This window comes from Kryptolebias marmoratus, linkage group LG21 (assembly GCF_001649575.2).
Source record: "Kryptolebias marmoratus isolate JLee-2015 linkage group LG21, ASM164957v2, whole genome shotgun sequence".
NCBI lineage: Eukaryota > Metazoa > Chordata > Actinopteri > Cyprinodontiformes > Rivulidae > Kryptolebias > Kryptolebias marmoratus.
In genome coordinates, this window is record NC_051450.1 from 5,200,069 (window position 1) to 5,215,982 (window position 15,914).

At 43.7% G+C, this 15,914-nt stretch overlaps 2 protein-coding genes across 5 annotated transcripts in view; one reads left to right on the plus strand and one right to left on the minus strand.

Annotated features, from left to right (window-relative positions):
• Nucleotides 1-11,099, plus strand: part of LOC108248254 (NEDD4-like E3 ubiquitin-protein ligase WWP1) — a 37,237-nt gene extending 26,138 nt beyond the window's left edge. For 3 of the 4 annotated variants that reach the window (XM_017436907.3, XM_017436905.3, XM_017436904.3), the window contains exons 15-25: nt 5,582-5,654; nt 5,738-5,809; nt 6,013-6,101; nt 6,300-6,459; nt 6,977-7,110; nt 8,038-8,178; nt 8,272-8,392; nt 8,640-8,744; nt 8,931-9,027; nt 9,128-9,200; nt 10,328-10,427. In XM_017436907.3, coding sequence (XP_017292396.1) covers nt 5,582-5,654; nt 5,738-5,809; nt 6,013-6,101; nt 6,300-6,459; nt 6,977-7,110; nt 8,038-8,178; nt 8,272-8,392; nt 8,640-8,744; nt 8,931-9,027; nt 9,128-9,200; nt 10,328-10,427 — 1,165 coding nt within the window. Of the gene's footprint in view, nt 1-5,581; nt 5,655-5,737; nt 5,810-6,012; nt 6,102-6,299; nt 6,460-6,976; nt 7,111-8,037; nt 8,179-8,271; nt 8,393-8,639; nt 8,745-8,930; nt 9,028-9,127; nt 9,201-10,327 lie in introns of all 4 variants that reach the window. The other variant, XM_017436902.3, reaches the window with a different exon arrangement.
• Nucleotides 11,100-12,133: 1,034 nt separating this feature from the next.
• rmdn1 (regulator of microtubule dynamics 1) lies at nt 12,134-15,778 on the minus strand. Its single transcript, XM_017436908.3, has 10 exons — nt 15,451-15,778; nt 15,015-15,120; nt 14,774-14,858; nt 14,317-14,476; nt 14,140-14,229; nt 13,996-14,051; nt 13,702-13,789; nt 13,542-13,572; nt 13,271-13,404; nt 12,134-13,189 (listed from the first exon to the last, which is right to left on the minus strand). The coding sequence occupies exons 1-10, from the start codon at nt 15,574-15,576 to the stop codon at nt 13,148-13,150; spliced, it is 918 nt and encodes a 305-aa protein (XP_017292397.1). The 5' UTR covers nt 15,577-15,778; the 3' UTR covers nt 12,134-13,147.
• Nucleotides 15,779-15,914: the final 136 nt, after the last annotated feature.

A 15,914-nucleotide genomic window follows, 5' to 3' on the forward strand; every position in this document is an offset into this window, starting at 1 on the left:
TCTGTGGACACTATTGGTGAGCCTTGGCACAACAGGCCGGGCTCCCTCCAAGGTCTGAGAGCCAGCATGCAAGAGGTGATTATTGTTAGCTTCCTGTGGAGGTGACGTGACACACACAGCTCGTGAGAACGAGTCCAGCGCTGAAACGGGCGCATTTTCAGCAGTCCAAGTAGCACTACTGCTATCATGGACGCCATCATGCCCATCAGCTGTAGGATCGTCCGGAAACGCAGTTTGCATCCCAACTGAAACTGAGCGAGGCAGCGGTGAAATGCGGCGACTCTGAGTTCTGAGAGACAAGCTCTGCCCGACAGGGAGCATATTTCTAGCTTGAGAAATGAAAACTGCTGACTGGGAGTCAGCGAGCCTTTTTGAAAGTTCACCGAAAAACCTAGCGCTTGAATGTGTGCCAGGACCTGAGACAGCTGTTCTGTCGCCTGCTCTCTGGAGCTGGCTATCAGAGCCCAGTCGTCCAGATAAGCTAAAATACGGATTCCTTTTTCTCTGAGGGGAGCTGACGCCGCCTCCACACATTGTGTGAAGGTGTGGGGTGCGAGAGACAGTCCGAAGGGCAGTACTACGTACTCGTAGGCTAGGCCCTTGAAGGTGAACCTCAGAAACTGTCTGTGGTCCGGGTGTATCGCCACATGAAAGTAAGCGTCCGTGAGATCGATTGTTGTAAACCAATCGCCCGTCCCGACAGCATTTAGGAGATGTTTGAGTGTTAGCATTTTATATTTGTAAGTCCGTAGGTACTTGTTTAACATTCTCAAGTCCAAGATCGGACGGAGCCCGTCATCGGAACAACGAAATAACGGCTGTACCAACCTTTGTTTGTCTCCGAAGCGGGAACCACTCGAATCGCTCCTTTTGCTAACAGCGCGTTTATTTCCTCTCTCAGAATTTTCGCTGCTTCGGCTCCTACAGCTGTGTTTACCACCGCGTTGAAGCGGGGCGGTCTCCGGCGGAACTGTAACCGGTAACCCATAGCAACGTTTTTTTTCTACCCATGGTGAGAGTGCGCATGCGCGCCAGAGAGGGAGCCGTGAGGCCAGACGACTGACTTGCTGTACTGTTAGCGAGGAGGTGCTGCCCTCCATCAGCGTGCAAGAAAGGTGCAGCATATTTCGACTGCCGCCCGCAGTCATTTGATTTACATTTTTTGCACAAAATGCAGTCTTTATTGAAAGCTTTACACAAACATTTTGAACATTTGTTGTGCCTTGGTGAACATTTACAGCCCCCGAACTGGGGGCTTTTAGTGCAAACATTTAATGAGTGGCGAAAATGTGCTTGGGACTGTGTGGGGGAACCGCAGCGCCTTTTGGGACTGGGACGCTGAACAAAACCAACAAAATGCCTTTTTGGCGGCCGCCGAATACAGGCGGTCATGTCTCCCTGCTCCTGAAACCCCTGAATTTGCAGTCCCGCTGCTAGGAGGACTGTGTCTTCTTCCTCCGAGATGTTGAGTTCCTCTGGAGATTCGGAAGGGGACCTTTGCTCCAAGCCGAGTGGCGGGGAGCTTGGCTGTGGATTCGAGGGTGTACCGGCTGGGAGCTGTAACGTCGCTCTCTTCGGTGGAGACGGTGGTATCGCCGGTTTGCGCGTGCCCGCGCTGGACTTGGGTCTCACATCACGTCTGGGAATAATACAGCGAAGCGCTTCCGTCTGTTTCTTCCTCAGCTCAAATTTCGCCTGTATGGCGTCAAGAGACTGTCCAAACAGCCTGTCAGCCGCCACCGGACCATCCAGGTAGACGGCCCGGTCCCGATCCGGGACGTCGGAGAGAGTCAGCCACAGGTGCCTCTTTGCCACCACCGTTGCTGCCATCCCTCTGCCCAGAGAGAGCGCAGTGCAGCGGGACACACGGAGGATGTAATCTGCAGTGATTCTGGCCTCGTTCAGGAGTGGTGCCAGCGGACTCTCCGACGGGACCTGAGCTCCGAGCTCCGCCAGGCGCATAGCCTGGTACATCTGGAGCATGGAGATGGAGCTCAGCGCTCGAGCAGTGGTCGCTTGAGCTCTGTAGATTTTTTCCCAGCTGCGCAGCAGAAAACCTACAGTGCTTGGATGGAAGGGATGTGGGGCCGCTCACGCCATGGTTGTGGGACGGTGCCAAATACGCTGCCAGGGATGGCTCCATGGGTGGAATATTTACCAGCCCGGCTTTCTCCGCGCCTTCCAGATCCAGATACTGTCCGTAGCCGGGTACTGTAACGCGGGTGGACAGTGGTTTGTTCCACAAGGTCTGTCAGTTCCGAGATAAAATCGGGGAAAATGGGCATACGGTTTTTAACCTCGGCTGGCTCCGTGAGGAGGTAAAACCCCACAAACCACGACGGTTTCTGAGCAGGGGGGGGGACATGGCCACTCCACGTCCGGTTTCTCAGCCGCACGCCGGTACAAGGAGAGGAATGACATGTCGTCCTGGCCTGCCGGCGCAGCAGCGGCGGCAGCAACCTGACCCGATGAAAACTCATCCTCGTCCTCCGACAGACCTTGAACGTCCAGACCGATGTCCAGCACGTCCTCGTCTGTCTGATGAGGGTCCAGCAGGAACTGAGACTGAGCACCTGCTTCATTTCCAGCTAACCCTTCAACATAATCCATGTGGTCTGCCCAGCTGGAAGCGGGGACACCGACGGAAAAGCCGTCCTCGTCAGACTCGGATGAAACCAGGTTGCCCGACTCGGAGAGCAGAGGGTCTTGCTGTGAGACTGCAGCCTCTCCCAGCACCTTCTCGAGGAACTTCACCCGCCTTTCCAGGGTGGAGCGGCGAAGCTGGCGACAGAACACGCAGACTTTGGGCTCAGCCAATGCTCTGCGAGCGTGAACGATCCCCAGACAGACGGGACAAGCTTCGTGCTGGTCCTTCTCATGGAGCGAGAAGCCGCACCCCTGAGGACAGGGGCGAACAGAAGACTTCTGCTTCGCTTGTGTCAGCTTTGTGCTCATCCCGATCCACAAACGCTGAACTGTGCAGGAAAACTCGGGACTAACGCTTCGCGGGGAGGCACGCTTACCAGCAGGCAGCGGTGACTAACACCAACAAAAGCAGTTAAGCTCATTCCGAGCAGCCTTGCGAATCACAGAACTAACTAGCAGCAGCTAGCTAGCCTGACTCTGAGAGGTGTTCTTAGCGAATTGAAGAGCGTAAGAACTGAGGAATGACTGTGATGACGGACGGTTACATAGCGCAGGCGGGGCCTGTCACTTGTCGTCATCACGTCATTTGCCTAAAGGCGTGATTAAAAGTGTCTTCAGCCAGGACATGCGGGAGCGTGATATCCCACAGTACATATGTTATACTGAGTGAATCGACTGAAAGGGAACTCTCTACAAGTGATTCACTGCTGTCTGCTCAGCTTCAGCCAGCTGGCTGCAAACTGTGGAATGGATTTCATGAGCGTGTGTGTCACATTATAAATGGAGTAATGAAGCCCGCCTCATTTTCAGGAAATCCATTTCACAGTTTCCAGCCAACTAAAGCGTGAGCCTCGAGGCCTTAGCAGCAGTGTGGCTAACGGCTAACCAACTTTTCGTCACATCATGTCAGCTGTGTGAAAATATTTTACATTGGACAGACCCTCCAGGATTTCGCGATGTTGCGATTGCAACTATTAACTCAAAATCAAGCAAACCCTGCGAAATCGCAACTTTGCCCAAAATACCACAACTTTCCCGCAACTTTAACCCAATATTTATTGTTTCTAAAGTGATTCGCCACCGTTTCTGCGGTCTAGTGTCTTCTTTGTAGGTTTGTGTAGTGTGGAATACAAAATAACCCCAAATAACTCATGAAGAAGAACTGCGACGTCACATCCTGTTAACATCAGAATGCCGGGAGCGTGCAGGAGCAGTGACTGAAGAGAAAATGCGCGCTTATGCTTCCCATTTGCCCACAAAGATTTCAGCAAAACACCACAGTGAAGTTAGTTTTAAGTTGGACATTGGATATTCGCGCTCCGCGGAGTTAGCGGCGTCTAGCTCACGGCTGACCCGAAACAGGAAAGCTAATGTTGGCCAGCCGTCCCTAAGTGAACCACCGCACGTGAGAGAGGGGGCTGGCAGAGAACGGCTGGCCGACATTAGCGTTCCTGTTTCGGGTCAGCCGTGAGCTAGACGCCGCTAACTCCATGGAGCGCGAATATCCAATATCCAACTTAAAACTAACTTTACTGCGGTCGCAAACCAGTTTCCTACCCAGCTGCACGAGAGTGGGGGAAGCTGTTTTGCACGTCCTGCAGTGTAATCATCAAACATAAACGCAAGTCATTCATCGACAAACACTTTGTGTCTGCAAAACATGAGGAGAGCTGCAGATGAGGGACAATCCAGAAATGGTCATGAATTGTCAGTTTATAAGCTATCAAAGTTCTCAAATAAACCTTTTGATAATGTCAATGTTTGTTGGTAATTATCTTACAAAACTAGTAAGTATTTTTGATTTATATATTAAGAGAAATGTTTTTTTATGGATTTTAGTAAAAAAAAAAAAATTAAAAATTACTACTTTTCTTTGCAACTTTTAGGAAAATGCCCCGCAAAATAAGGCATTTTAGCCCGCAACAATCACAAAAAATGCCCGCGAAATCCTGGAGGGACTGATTGGAAACACCGCAAAGCAAGACAGCAGCGTGCAATGTCTGCAAAGTCTCTGTGCCGAGAGGGGGGTGCTCCGTCGCGAGCTACAATACAACAAACTTATACAAACATTTGAAAAAGCACCAACACATTAAAGAGCAGGAGGATTGTTTAGGCGAGCGAGACCAAGACGAAAGGAGCCGACAGGATTCGCTCCAAGACTCATTCCAAAGACAAGATAAAGTTCCACCAGACAACTTGAAAGCTAAAGGCATCACTGAGAAGTTGCTGGATTTTATTATACTTGATGACCAACCGCTTTCAGTTGTAGAAAACAAAGGATTTTGCAGCTTGATTGAATACTTGCAACCAAGATATAGTTTACCCTCCAGGAAATATATATCAGAGACTGCACTGCCTGAGCTATACAACCGAGTGTCAACAAAGTTAGCTGAGAAGTTAAAAGGAGCTCCAGCTCTAAGCTTCACTACTGATATTTGGACTTCAGACGTCTGCCCAATGTCGCTGATAAGCCTCACTGTTCGCTGGGTTGACTCACACACACACAGCCTCTGTAGCGCTGTGCTTCAGGTAAAAAAATGCAGAGGCTCACATGCCCGAGCTACAATCGCAGCATCTATTACAGAAATGTTAAATGTTATACTGAATGTCAATTTGAAACCCTTACAGTTGCACATTTGTTTTCAGCATGCAATTTTTTTTCCTGTTTTTCCTGACTTACTTTTCTGACCTTATACTTACTTAAAGTTGCTTTTTGGGACATGAATGCACCCATTTGCCTGTAGAGAGTTTTTTTTATATAAATATGAAGTTTACATCCTCATAAAAAATCTTAAAAAGTAAAATAGATATTGGAATAGTATCGGTATCCACCGATATCCAATTTCAGATATTGGTATCGGATCGGAAGTGAAAAAATGTGGATCGGTGCATCCCTACATCTCACTCTAACACTTTTTAAATATCTCGTTCTCAGCACCAAAGGCCCACAGATTGCTTATGAGCGCAGCTTTAGATGGAAGCTTGCCCATTTCCGTTACTTGTGCCAGGTAGATAATTAATAATTTTTTTTTTACTGTCACTTTTCTGCTACTACTCTTTCTTGTACTTATGTCATTTTGTCCTCCCTCAGTCTAATGCTCTCCCTAGTCATGTGAAGATCACTGTCTCCAGACAGACGCTCTTTGAAGACTCTTTTCAGCAAGTAAGAACATCCATCCATCCATCCATCCATCCATCCATCCATCCATCCATCCATCCATCCATCCATCCATCCATCCATCCATCCATCCATAACAGATGCTAACTGAGTGTTCAGTGATAATTTTCCAGAGACACATAACAACGTGCAGGTCTGGATGATTTCAGTGTTGATCTCATCTGGTGTATGTTTGTTGCATCTTTTAGATTATGGCTCTGAAACCATACGACTTGAGGAGGAGGCTGTATGTTATCTTCAGAGGCGAGGAGGGTCTGGACTACGGTGGCCTAGCTCGGTAATTAAAAAAACTCCATAAATAGGATGAGAAAAGTATCTGAAAATACCAAAATTAAGCCATATTTAAATTAAATGTCTGATCGTCTTTTTTTCTCCAATCTATTCCCAATTCTAATTTCTCCTCTCACACATACACCAATCTTTTCCCTGTTTTTGAATGTTTTGTTGTGTTTATTTTTTTCTTCACACCTTACAGAGAGTGGTTCTTCCTGTTGTCTCACGAAGTGCTGAACCCCATGTACTGTCTGTTTGAGTACGCTGGGAAAAGCAATTACTGTCTGCAGATCAACCCGGCGTCAGCCATCAACCCCGACCACCTCTCCTACTTCTGCTTCATCGGTCGCTTCATTGCAATGGCATGTTCACATGCTGCTCACACACATGAAAACACACTCTCACTAAACCATCGGTCACAGGAGTGGCTTGGTTCTGTTAATAAATAAGTTGTGTAGAAGACATGCTGTCCAACCATGTTAAAAGTTAGTGTTTATACACAATTTGTTGTTCTGGCTTAGCCAATTATAATGCTGCACTTTCTTAGTCTTTGTGAGATGAGAGAAATGAGAGAAATAATATAAAAAAATCAGCAAATTATTGTTTAAAAAAAAACATTAAATGCCCAAAAACTTTATTTGTGCTACTGCATTGTCCCCTTATCTATTAATATTCTCGTTTCAGTGAACATAGAGTTCTAAATAAATGCTTACATACAGATTAATGAATTTATTTCTGGGATAAAATGATTGATGAGTCATCTTTGGATATATTCTGTTACGGATGGACATTAATAGGAACTGTACAGGGTTTGTATATCCTGATTTTCAGATTCATTAGCATAGTAAATAAATCTTTCCTCCTTTGTTCCCTCCGCAGGCACTTTTCCATGGGAAGTTTATCGACACAGGTTTCTCTTTGCCTTTCTACAAACGCATGCTGAACAAGAAGCTGATACTGAAAGACCTGGAGTCCATTGATCCAGAGTTTTATAACTCACTCATATGGATAAGGTAATTAGTACCTGTCTGTCTTTGATATGTGTTCATTTAACAGCAAATGGTTTGGGAAGAAAGTTAATTGAATAAACTACCTTATTTTCTGGACTATAAGGCGGACTTAAAAGCCAATTTTCTCAAAAAAAGACAGTGTGCCTTATAATCTGGAACGCCTTATATATGTAAGAATGCGTAATGTTTTAGTATGACTTTGGTAAACTACAAAGCTGCACCGCTTGCAGCATTAAGGCTCAGTTATAGTTGCACAGGGCTCCGCGCACGGACCTGAGTGAGCGTTGGAGGCATTTATACTTGATGCTTACGTTGGTGCAGTATCCTTCTGTGAGTTTTAACCCGTTTGGTTATCTTTGTGATCTCTCATAGATGGATCATATAAATGCTGATACAGGCAAACCAGTTCCGCTAGAGCAGTAAAATCGTCCATTTTGAATGGAGCGCTGCGCGCGCAGTCCTCGCAAAGCTACAAAAATTGGGAAGTGCACGAGTGCACCTTATAGTCCGGTTCACCTTATATATGACAAAAGTGTGAAAATAGACGATTCATTGGCAGTGCGTCTTATAATATAATAAATATAATATTATATAATAATATAATATACGGTACTTTATTTAAATGTGCTGTTTTTCACATGTGAAAAATAGAGATTATTCAAAGATCTATCTAAAATAAATGCTATATTATTTGTTTATAACCTTTTAACAGAATCCCACCTCAAAAGATCTGAACTGTCACTTTAGGAGTTATACATTTTAAAACATGCACATGTATGCACACAGGTCAGTTCAGAAATAAAAACATACAGAAATGATCCGAAGAGAGAATGAGTAAAACTTGTAAAATATTCCTAATGTAAATGTTTCTTATGTCTACAGCAGAGAGCTGTTTTGTTTTTGTAGCAACACAATCTCTTCCCTCCTCAGAGACAACAACATTGAGGAATGTGGTCTGGAGATGTTCTTCTCAGTAGACATGGAGATCTTGGGGAAGATCACGTCTCATGATCTCAAACCAGACGGCACTAACATCCTGGTGACTGAGGAGAGCAAGGAAGAATACATCAGGTTGTTTTCTCATGAGCGCAAACTCTTCTAACCACCGTCATTTCAGGGTGATTTCTTTTCGAAAAGATTAATTGTGTTTGTGTTTGTGTGCAGCCTGATGGCAGAGTGGAGGTTCTCCCGTGGGGTCGAAGGTCAAACCAAAGCTTTCCTGGATGGATTTAATGAGGTTGTTCCTCTTCAGTGGCTCCAATACTTCGATGAAAAAGAGCTGGAGGTGAGCGGCACTCGTCTGTTTCCATTCTTAGGCTCATTTGTTTTAACTCTAACACCAACACATACTACCCAAGCCAACTCCACAAATGTTTTGATGTTTGTCTTAACTTAAAATAAAATCTTCTTAGTGTTTTTTTTTTTTTTGTAGAAATTCATTGTTTGTTTGCTTCTCTTTGTGTGAGGATTTTCCTTCTGTCTGTGCCTTCACCTTTTTTTTTGTGTATGATTGATGCTTTTGTTTGATCCAGGTGATGCTGTGCGGCATGCAGGAGGTCGACCTTCAGGACTGGCAGAGAAATACGGTTTACCGTCACTACACCAGGAACAGCAAACAGATCATCTGGTTCTGGCAGGTACTGTGACCCATGCTGTTTGTCCAGGGCTTTAAAGACAGCCTCGTGTCCTGGATGTTTGGAGATAACGGCGTTCAGTTTATTTGGGTTTTAAGTTACTGATAGTCCTGTGAAGTCTAGCCAACTCCAGAAATATACTGTGAGGGTGCTGTCAGTGATGGTCTTCTGTCACTTCCTTCCCTGCAGCTGGTGAAAGAAGTGGACAATGAAGTGCGACTGAGACTCATGCAGTTTGTCACTGGAACCTGCAGGCTTCCTTTGGGCGGCTTTGCTGAGCTTATGGGTCAGTAACATCAATGTGTATCTTTTTAACAAGTTGTGTGGATTTATGCAGCTTCAAATGTTCTACAGTGTTCTCAGTTTGCCCTTCTTTTGGGTTTCAGGAAGTAACGGGCCTCAGAAGTTCTGCATTGAGAAAGTGGGGAAGGACACGTGGCTTCCTCGGAGCCACACGTGGTCAGTACTCTCGGACTGGAAACCTCTTCTGTTGCTTTTATAGAAAACATCAAGTTAACATTGTTGAGTTCATGACCTTTGTGGGTATCCTTTAAATGCAGTTCTGTTAATGTTCCTGTGCAGCATTTTAATTAAGTTAAAGTTTAGGCTGTGACCAGGTTGTTGTACATAATGATTCTCATTCCTTTCCAGTTTTATCCTATTACATAAGCTAATTTGGACCATATAGCATGTGACAAACCAGTTGTCAGATAATACCAGTTTGTCATGGCAGAAACAACAAGTGAGACAAAAAAATAACAGCTGTGTGACTTCAAATTGAGATGTTTCTTCACCACAGTGCAAAGACAGCATAATATATCTGCCTGAAGGCTCCCTTTCAAACTGGATAAATCTATATCTATAGCTAAACTAGGCTAGGCTACAACCCCACATTGTGCTGGCAGTACTCTGAGTAAATTATTGCATCACTTTTCGCAATTGCCCTCGCTACAACCAACAGGTTATAGCACCTGTTATCATGTGCTTGCAGTGAGCAATCTACGCTAAGTCCAGGCTCAAACTTAGGAACTGAGTGAGAGCATCGCACCGCACTAGAGACTAACCTTTTCCCTCAGAACAACCAACTATGCTAAATACACATAGCTGTACAAAATGCACAGCAAATAGCCATCCATCATGTCTTGAAGTCTTCACTGCATTGGGTTCTATACAGAAAATTGCCCCAGAAAAAACTCCATGCAGACGTGATACTGGTGGTGTTGTGTGATCTTGTGGTGTGTAGCTGCATCCTGATGTGGTCTGAGAGTTGGACATGTAGAGCAGTGAGTGGGTAAGAGAGCATTTGGGCTGGTGTAGAAAATGGCTGGCATCATACCTGCCTTCACACTGAAGGAAGTTTTCCAAATGTGCTGTGATCCACCCATGTTCAATAAGGCCTTGGATAATGAGTGGAAGTTTTAGGATCGCAGACACCAGCCTTCATCAAAGCCGGATCAGTAACGACAGAATGGGATCAGATTGTATTCTACATGATAAATCTGCAGCCTAATGTAAAGACGTGTCATAAAAATGTATTTACCCTAACCGTAAAACTACTACACCGTACTTCTCTTTTGTCTTCTCAGTTTTAACCGTCTGGACTTGCCTCCCTACAAAAGCTACGAACAGCTGAAAGAGAAGCTGCTCTTCGCCATCGAGGAAACTGAAGGATTCGGCCAAGAATAAAAGAAACGAGTCCTCCTGTCTTCTCCTCCCCCAAATTATCGCTGTTCAGTCAGCCGAGAAAAACAAACTTAAAAAAAGAAAAAAAAAATTGCACAAAATAACCACCAATGTATATAAGCTATTTTGTCATTTAAAACCAAATCTTAATTTGCAGCATAATTTTTTGCTGCAATTCAGCCCCCCGCCCCAGTCTGTCTGTATTATAAATTGCCCCATTGTGAAAATATGCAAGAATTTCAGCGTTTTGCTCCTCTGTCAAAAACAGGAATCGTGGCTGTTTTTAAATGTTCTCCTCACAGCTGGGCGGCTTTTAAAGATGGACTGAAAGTGTTTTGGAGAGGAGTTTATAGTTGAATCATATCCTTCTTTTCAAGCTCTAGTTCTATAGAGCTTTTACAAGGCAAAAAGTTGAGTTTCTGGTGCCTAAAATCCTGTTTTCCTGTTGGATCCTGTAGTCATTTTTGCAATTCTTGGGTGCTTGCATGCTGCCTATGAAGATTAGACGACCGCTGCAAGCGCCGTCAGCCGCCACCACGAAGTGTACACGCAGACATTTTTGGCATGGACCGCTGTATCTTTGAATGAGCTTGTCGCCATATTTATCAGAAAAGGGTCGGATCTGAAGCGTAGAACATCACTCCCAGTTTGGTCCCCCCCCCCCCATGCAGCCCAGAAAACAAAAACAGCATTGGATTGTTTTTCTATGGGGCAAAAAATACCAAGTGTTTATGAGGAGTGTTTCCACTGCATCGAAGGGTGAAATAAGGACTCATGGAAGATATTCTAAATTGAAATGAAAGCAAAAGCCATTTCTGCATGTGTGTGTGTGTGTGTGTGTGTGTTTACAGAAAATCTGGTGGTTCTAAGTTTAGGCCAGAGATCCAGGAAATGTTCCCGGCTCCCTAAACTGGAGCCTGCTTGCGCACTGTGACATAAGAATAGAGGAAAAACACTTTACAGGAATTTTGCCCTAATAGTCTGTATTTTAAGTTTGCAGTTAAGAAAATTGCCCAAAAAAAAAGAAAATCCAACCTAAAACAAATTAAACTGTGCACCTGACAGACTTCATTAGACTGCGGGTTCTGCTCTGTTTTATAAAGCCACTGTGATTGACGCAGTGCTAGTTATTGTTCTACTTACTTCTTCTACTTACCTCACACGAGATTTTATTTTTAACCTGTAATTAAAGAGGGTTTTTAATGCACATGATCATAAAATGACAACATTCTTTGAACATGAAATAGTATTAAAGCCATTAATTTTATGTTGTGAGGTACTTGTACAAACATCTCATTAGTGAAAGAAAAATAATACTAAAGAACGTGAAAGCACCAATGATAGAATCAGCCTTCACTGAAGGGCGCCGAGCTACAGTGCTGTTAAATTTAGTTACTCCGGTCTCATCTGCAAACTCTGAGCTAAAAAGGTTTAAACTGAAACATCATTGACTTCCCATTGTGCATCTCCTTAAACATTTTAAGAGATTTCTTGTTCCTTTTTCACCAAACTCCATTTGTTTTAGGAAAATGGTGCTTTTCTTTTGCAATTAGTGGTTTAAGCGCAGAAAAATACAGTTAATGGCAAGCCAGTGTCCTCGTTTTCTCCAGCTTTGTCTCCTTGGAGTTCAGTTCATTTCGGACTCGTGTAAACAACGCGTTGGGACGAGGCCATGAAGACAAACTGCAGCAAACTTTTGAGATCCATCACAACTGCAACACTTTCTGCTTCCTTTTGAACAGAAAGCCATCATCAGAATTAGCTGTGTATGTGAATATTAATTACATCAAGAAACCAGTAAATGGAAGTACTTAACTATTATAAGCAACCACACCGAGCTGCCACTCCACTGATGGAAATCTGGGATGCCTTTGTTCTTATCAGAAATAGCCAGGACGTTTCAGGTTGACTTCATCGCAGGCAGAGAGATCTCTCCTAAACTAAAACAGAGTTTTTGTTCTTTGGGTTGGTAAAGTCCTGCGGTTTAGGCCACCTGCAACGCACCCAAACTAACATATCATGTGTAGACACACTGTAAACACCAACAACACTGTACAGAATGCCCCTTTTACTGGAGACGATGTGTATAGAAGATTCATTTTTAATCTGCTTTCACCCATTGTAAATGAACAGAGATGGATTTATGAGATACAAAATAAAAAAGTGGATAAAACCAATTACAACAAAAATTGGTCATGGTTCTTTTTTTGTTTGTTTGTTTTCTCTCTCTCTTTGTGACTGAAAACAATTTAAAAAAATCAAACATTTAGGCTCTTGTTGTATCTAACAGATGTTGGTGAGGATTATAATTTGAAGGCTCCTTTGTTACAGATTATTTACAAGACAAGACAGAAGAAAAGAAGCTCTAAGTTAATTTAAACTATTTCGTAAAGTTACAATAAAATACAGAAGCAACTTGATTTAGTAAGTAGATTTAAAGTAACATTTCCACATTAGAAATGAGCTCTTAATATGGATCAGATTCATCCCAGTTTTCATAAACTCTGAATTCAAAAAGTCCAATTTACACACCTCCCTCCATTAACTGATCCTGTGTATCCTGTTAACTACAGATTAGATGATGTTGAGTATCTTCTGAAGACATGACAAATTACCATTCACTGTCAGTATTCCTGCAGTAATTAATATTACAGAATATACTGTTATAATTAATCCCAAAGTTTGTGAACAATATCCGTCCAAATATCCAGGTGATGAGATCTTCATTCAATCTTCTTTAAAAGATCCACAGCTTCTTTATGGACCTGCAGAAGAACAAACATGTTTATGTCCACATGTGCACACATGAAACATGCAATAAAAGCCAAATGTGGTCCATTTTGTACCTCTTTGTCCTCCAGTGTGTGAGCGGGATAATCTTTGGCTTTGGTCAGCCAGAGCTGTGCTTTCTGTTTGTCCTTCATAGCCAGGTACGTCTTCCCGAGCATGAGCAGGTTTTTGCTGTAGAAGTTGGGATCGACTGGGGCAGAGGGCAGGGTACAAACATGTTTTAGTTTACCGCTTTTTAAATAAATAACTTGCCAGCAACGCCTTGGTTTTTGGCAAAGCCGACAAGGAGCTGAATGACTTTCAGTGAATTCACAAGTTCTGTTGTACCTTGTTCGGCCTTCAGGAAGAAGTCCAAAGCCTGGAGAAAAAAAAAAAAAAAAGATTACCATGAACATTTACACAAAAGCTGAAAACTCTCCAAAACGAGAGAATGATTCATTTCAGGATGATGATGTTTTAATCATGAGACCCGGGCGGAGTGGCTCACCTCTTCATACGTGGACGTAGGCGGAGATGAGAAAAGCACCGCTGCCACTTTGCGCTGAAACCAAGGCAGCTCCGCAAACGCAAAGCACCTACAGGACGAAAACAAACCTGAGTGTTACGCCGTAAATGTGCTTCATAACAGTCCACTGGTCTGCTTGAAATGTCTTATGAATCTGCTGCCATGGATGTAGACCCATCATCAGACCTTTTACCTAAATATTTGATATTTAAACATTTTATGCAGAATCATGGTCAACATTTGTTGTCCTCTCCAACAATAAGAAAAAGGACTTACCAGTAGCCTAAAATGTGTAAGGAGGTGGCGTCTTTAGAATTGAGCTCGACAGCTCGCTTAAAAAGGGGGGGAAAGCAGCAATCTTACATCACAACGCAGTTAAACGTGGCACTCGTTGTGACTGATCCACAAGATTTGTCTCACCTCCAGATGATGCCGGATGATATTTGAATTTCCAATTTTCATCTTGACTCCTTGGTATTCCCCAACATCACTGAGGCATACAGCATACCACTGCGTTGGGAGCAGAAATAAAAGGGTCCCCTCAAAAAAGGCATGATTTGTTGATAAGATTACATCTTTGTGAGACCCCCGTCTTACTTTGTGTGCCGCAAAACATGTATCATCTTTCTCCAGTGCCCTCTTTGCGTACTCAAAGGCCTCAAAGACCAGCTGCTTCTTCCGTTCGGCCTCCGTGTCAGGCAGCAGGGAAAGGTCGCGAGACACCCGGGCCAGCCGCCACAGACACTCTGCATCATCACTGCATAAGAACACACACCTCAGGTGAACTCATGCTGACAAGTTCCATGAATCAGTCGGTTTTCATTTGAGTCCACTGCAAATGGGAGCAAAGATTACAACTTGAGCCCATCGTGGTGTACTTTGGCACTCCCTGGTGGTTGTTTGAGGGTAAAAATAGACTATTCAATTCATGAATCACACAAGAAAAGATTTAAATATGTATACTTTTTTAAAATTAATTTTAAGAGTAAGAAATCAGACTATAAACCTGAAAAGAAAGAATAGAGTGGGTGTATTTGTGCCAGTCTTGGCTCACCTGTCCTTGTACTGCAGCAACAGCAGGTAAAGCTTCTCTGTTTCTGCACAGCCGTAAAAGTAGTCAGCCTGCTCCAAAACCCCCTCTACCCAAACACAAAACACACCAAACAATGTCCAATATCCACAACAATGTCGTTAAAGACTTTTTCACAAGACTGGGGTTGAAAAACTGGGAACTTTTTCAGAATGTTGGGTATAAAGAATCAATATTGGGCACCAAGCCCAGTTGGGCTGTGTACCTTTTTCCAAAGCGTAGACCACAGGTGAGCCCTTCCTCCTGTGAGCTGCTTCATAACTCAGATAAGACAGTGCAGGAAGGCCCAGGAGGAATGCAGCTCGTCCACACTATGCACAAAAGGAAGTGACAAAAACACCTATAAGACAATGTATATGAAAGGGAATAAATGTGTCTTGCTGCTGTTAGGTCCTTAATTGTAATGAATTGTCATGAGTCAGCTGATCTCAGGTGACCTGGATGGAACAAACTGAGTAGGTTTATCTTAGAAACATCAAAATTATAATGTTACACTTCTGTTATTACATCCGGAAACTGCGCTGACCTTTAGCCTACATGTTCTACCACTGTTCCTCACAGCCTCTGTGCAGACATAACTTTCAAACAAAACAAGCAAACTGTCTGATGCGCGATAATAAATTTAAAAAGGCGTTGTTTACACTCAGAGAGCTGGCAGTCCGTCGTAAAGTTGTCCAGTAATAGCGATTATTTCCTCTGGTTTTAGCGCCAGGTGCAAACTCCAGTAAAGTCCTGTTAACACACCGCGTCAAAGCTCTTCCTGCCATCCTTTGTGGAGTCCAAACTATGACTTCACCTCAATTTATTAGGTTAGCCCGCAAAGACATTCAAGAACACTAATGTTTGTTTGTGATTTGTTTTTTAAAAGCTAACATCGGAAGCATCTTGTTTATCGTCTAAATACATGCTTGAGGCTAAAATATAACATATTCGCTCTAATTATCATTTTTATTTTTCTACCCCGCGCACAATTCCACGAGAGCCATGTGTTTTGAAGTTAACACAGTTTCTTGAATGCACCCCTGATGCTAGAAGTTCGTCGCGCTTTTGCTTCCGGGGTGAAACAACCGAGCCTCTGAGGAGTTCCCCGTGAATTTTCTAACTG

What these genes read in the sequence shown, in the direction of transcription:
- rmdn1 (XM_017436908.3), bottom strand. Translation starts at nt 15,576, where the DNA reads ATGGCAGGAAGAGCTTTGACGCGGTGTGTTAACAGGACTTTACTGGAG. An exon ending in GGTCTACGCTTTGGAAAAAG is followed by an intron (nt 14,859 to 15,014) that starts GTACACAGCCCA and finishes GTGTTTGGGTAG; the next exon opens with AGGGGGTTTTGGAGCAGGCT. An exon ending in TTACACATTTTAGGCTACTG is followed by an intron (nt 13,790 to 13,995) that starts GTAAGTCCTTTT and finishes TTCGTCCTGTAG; the next exon opens with GTGCTTTGCGTTTGCGGAGC.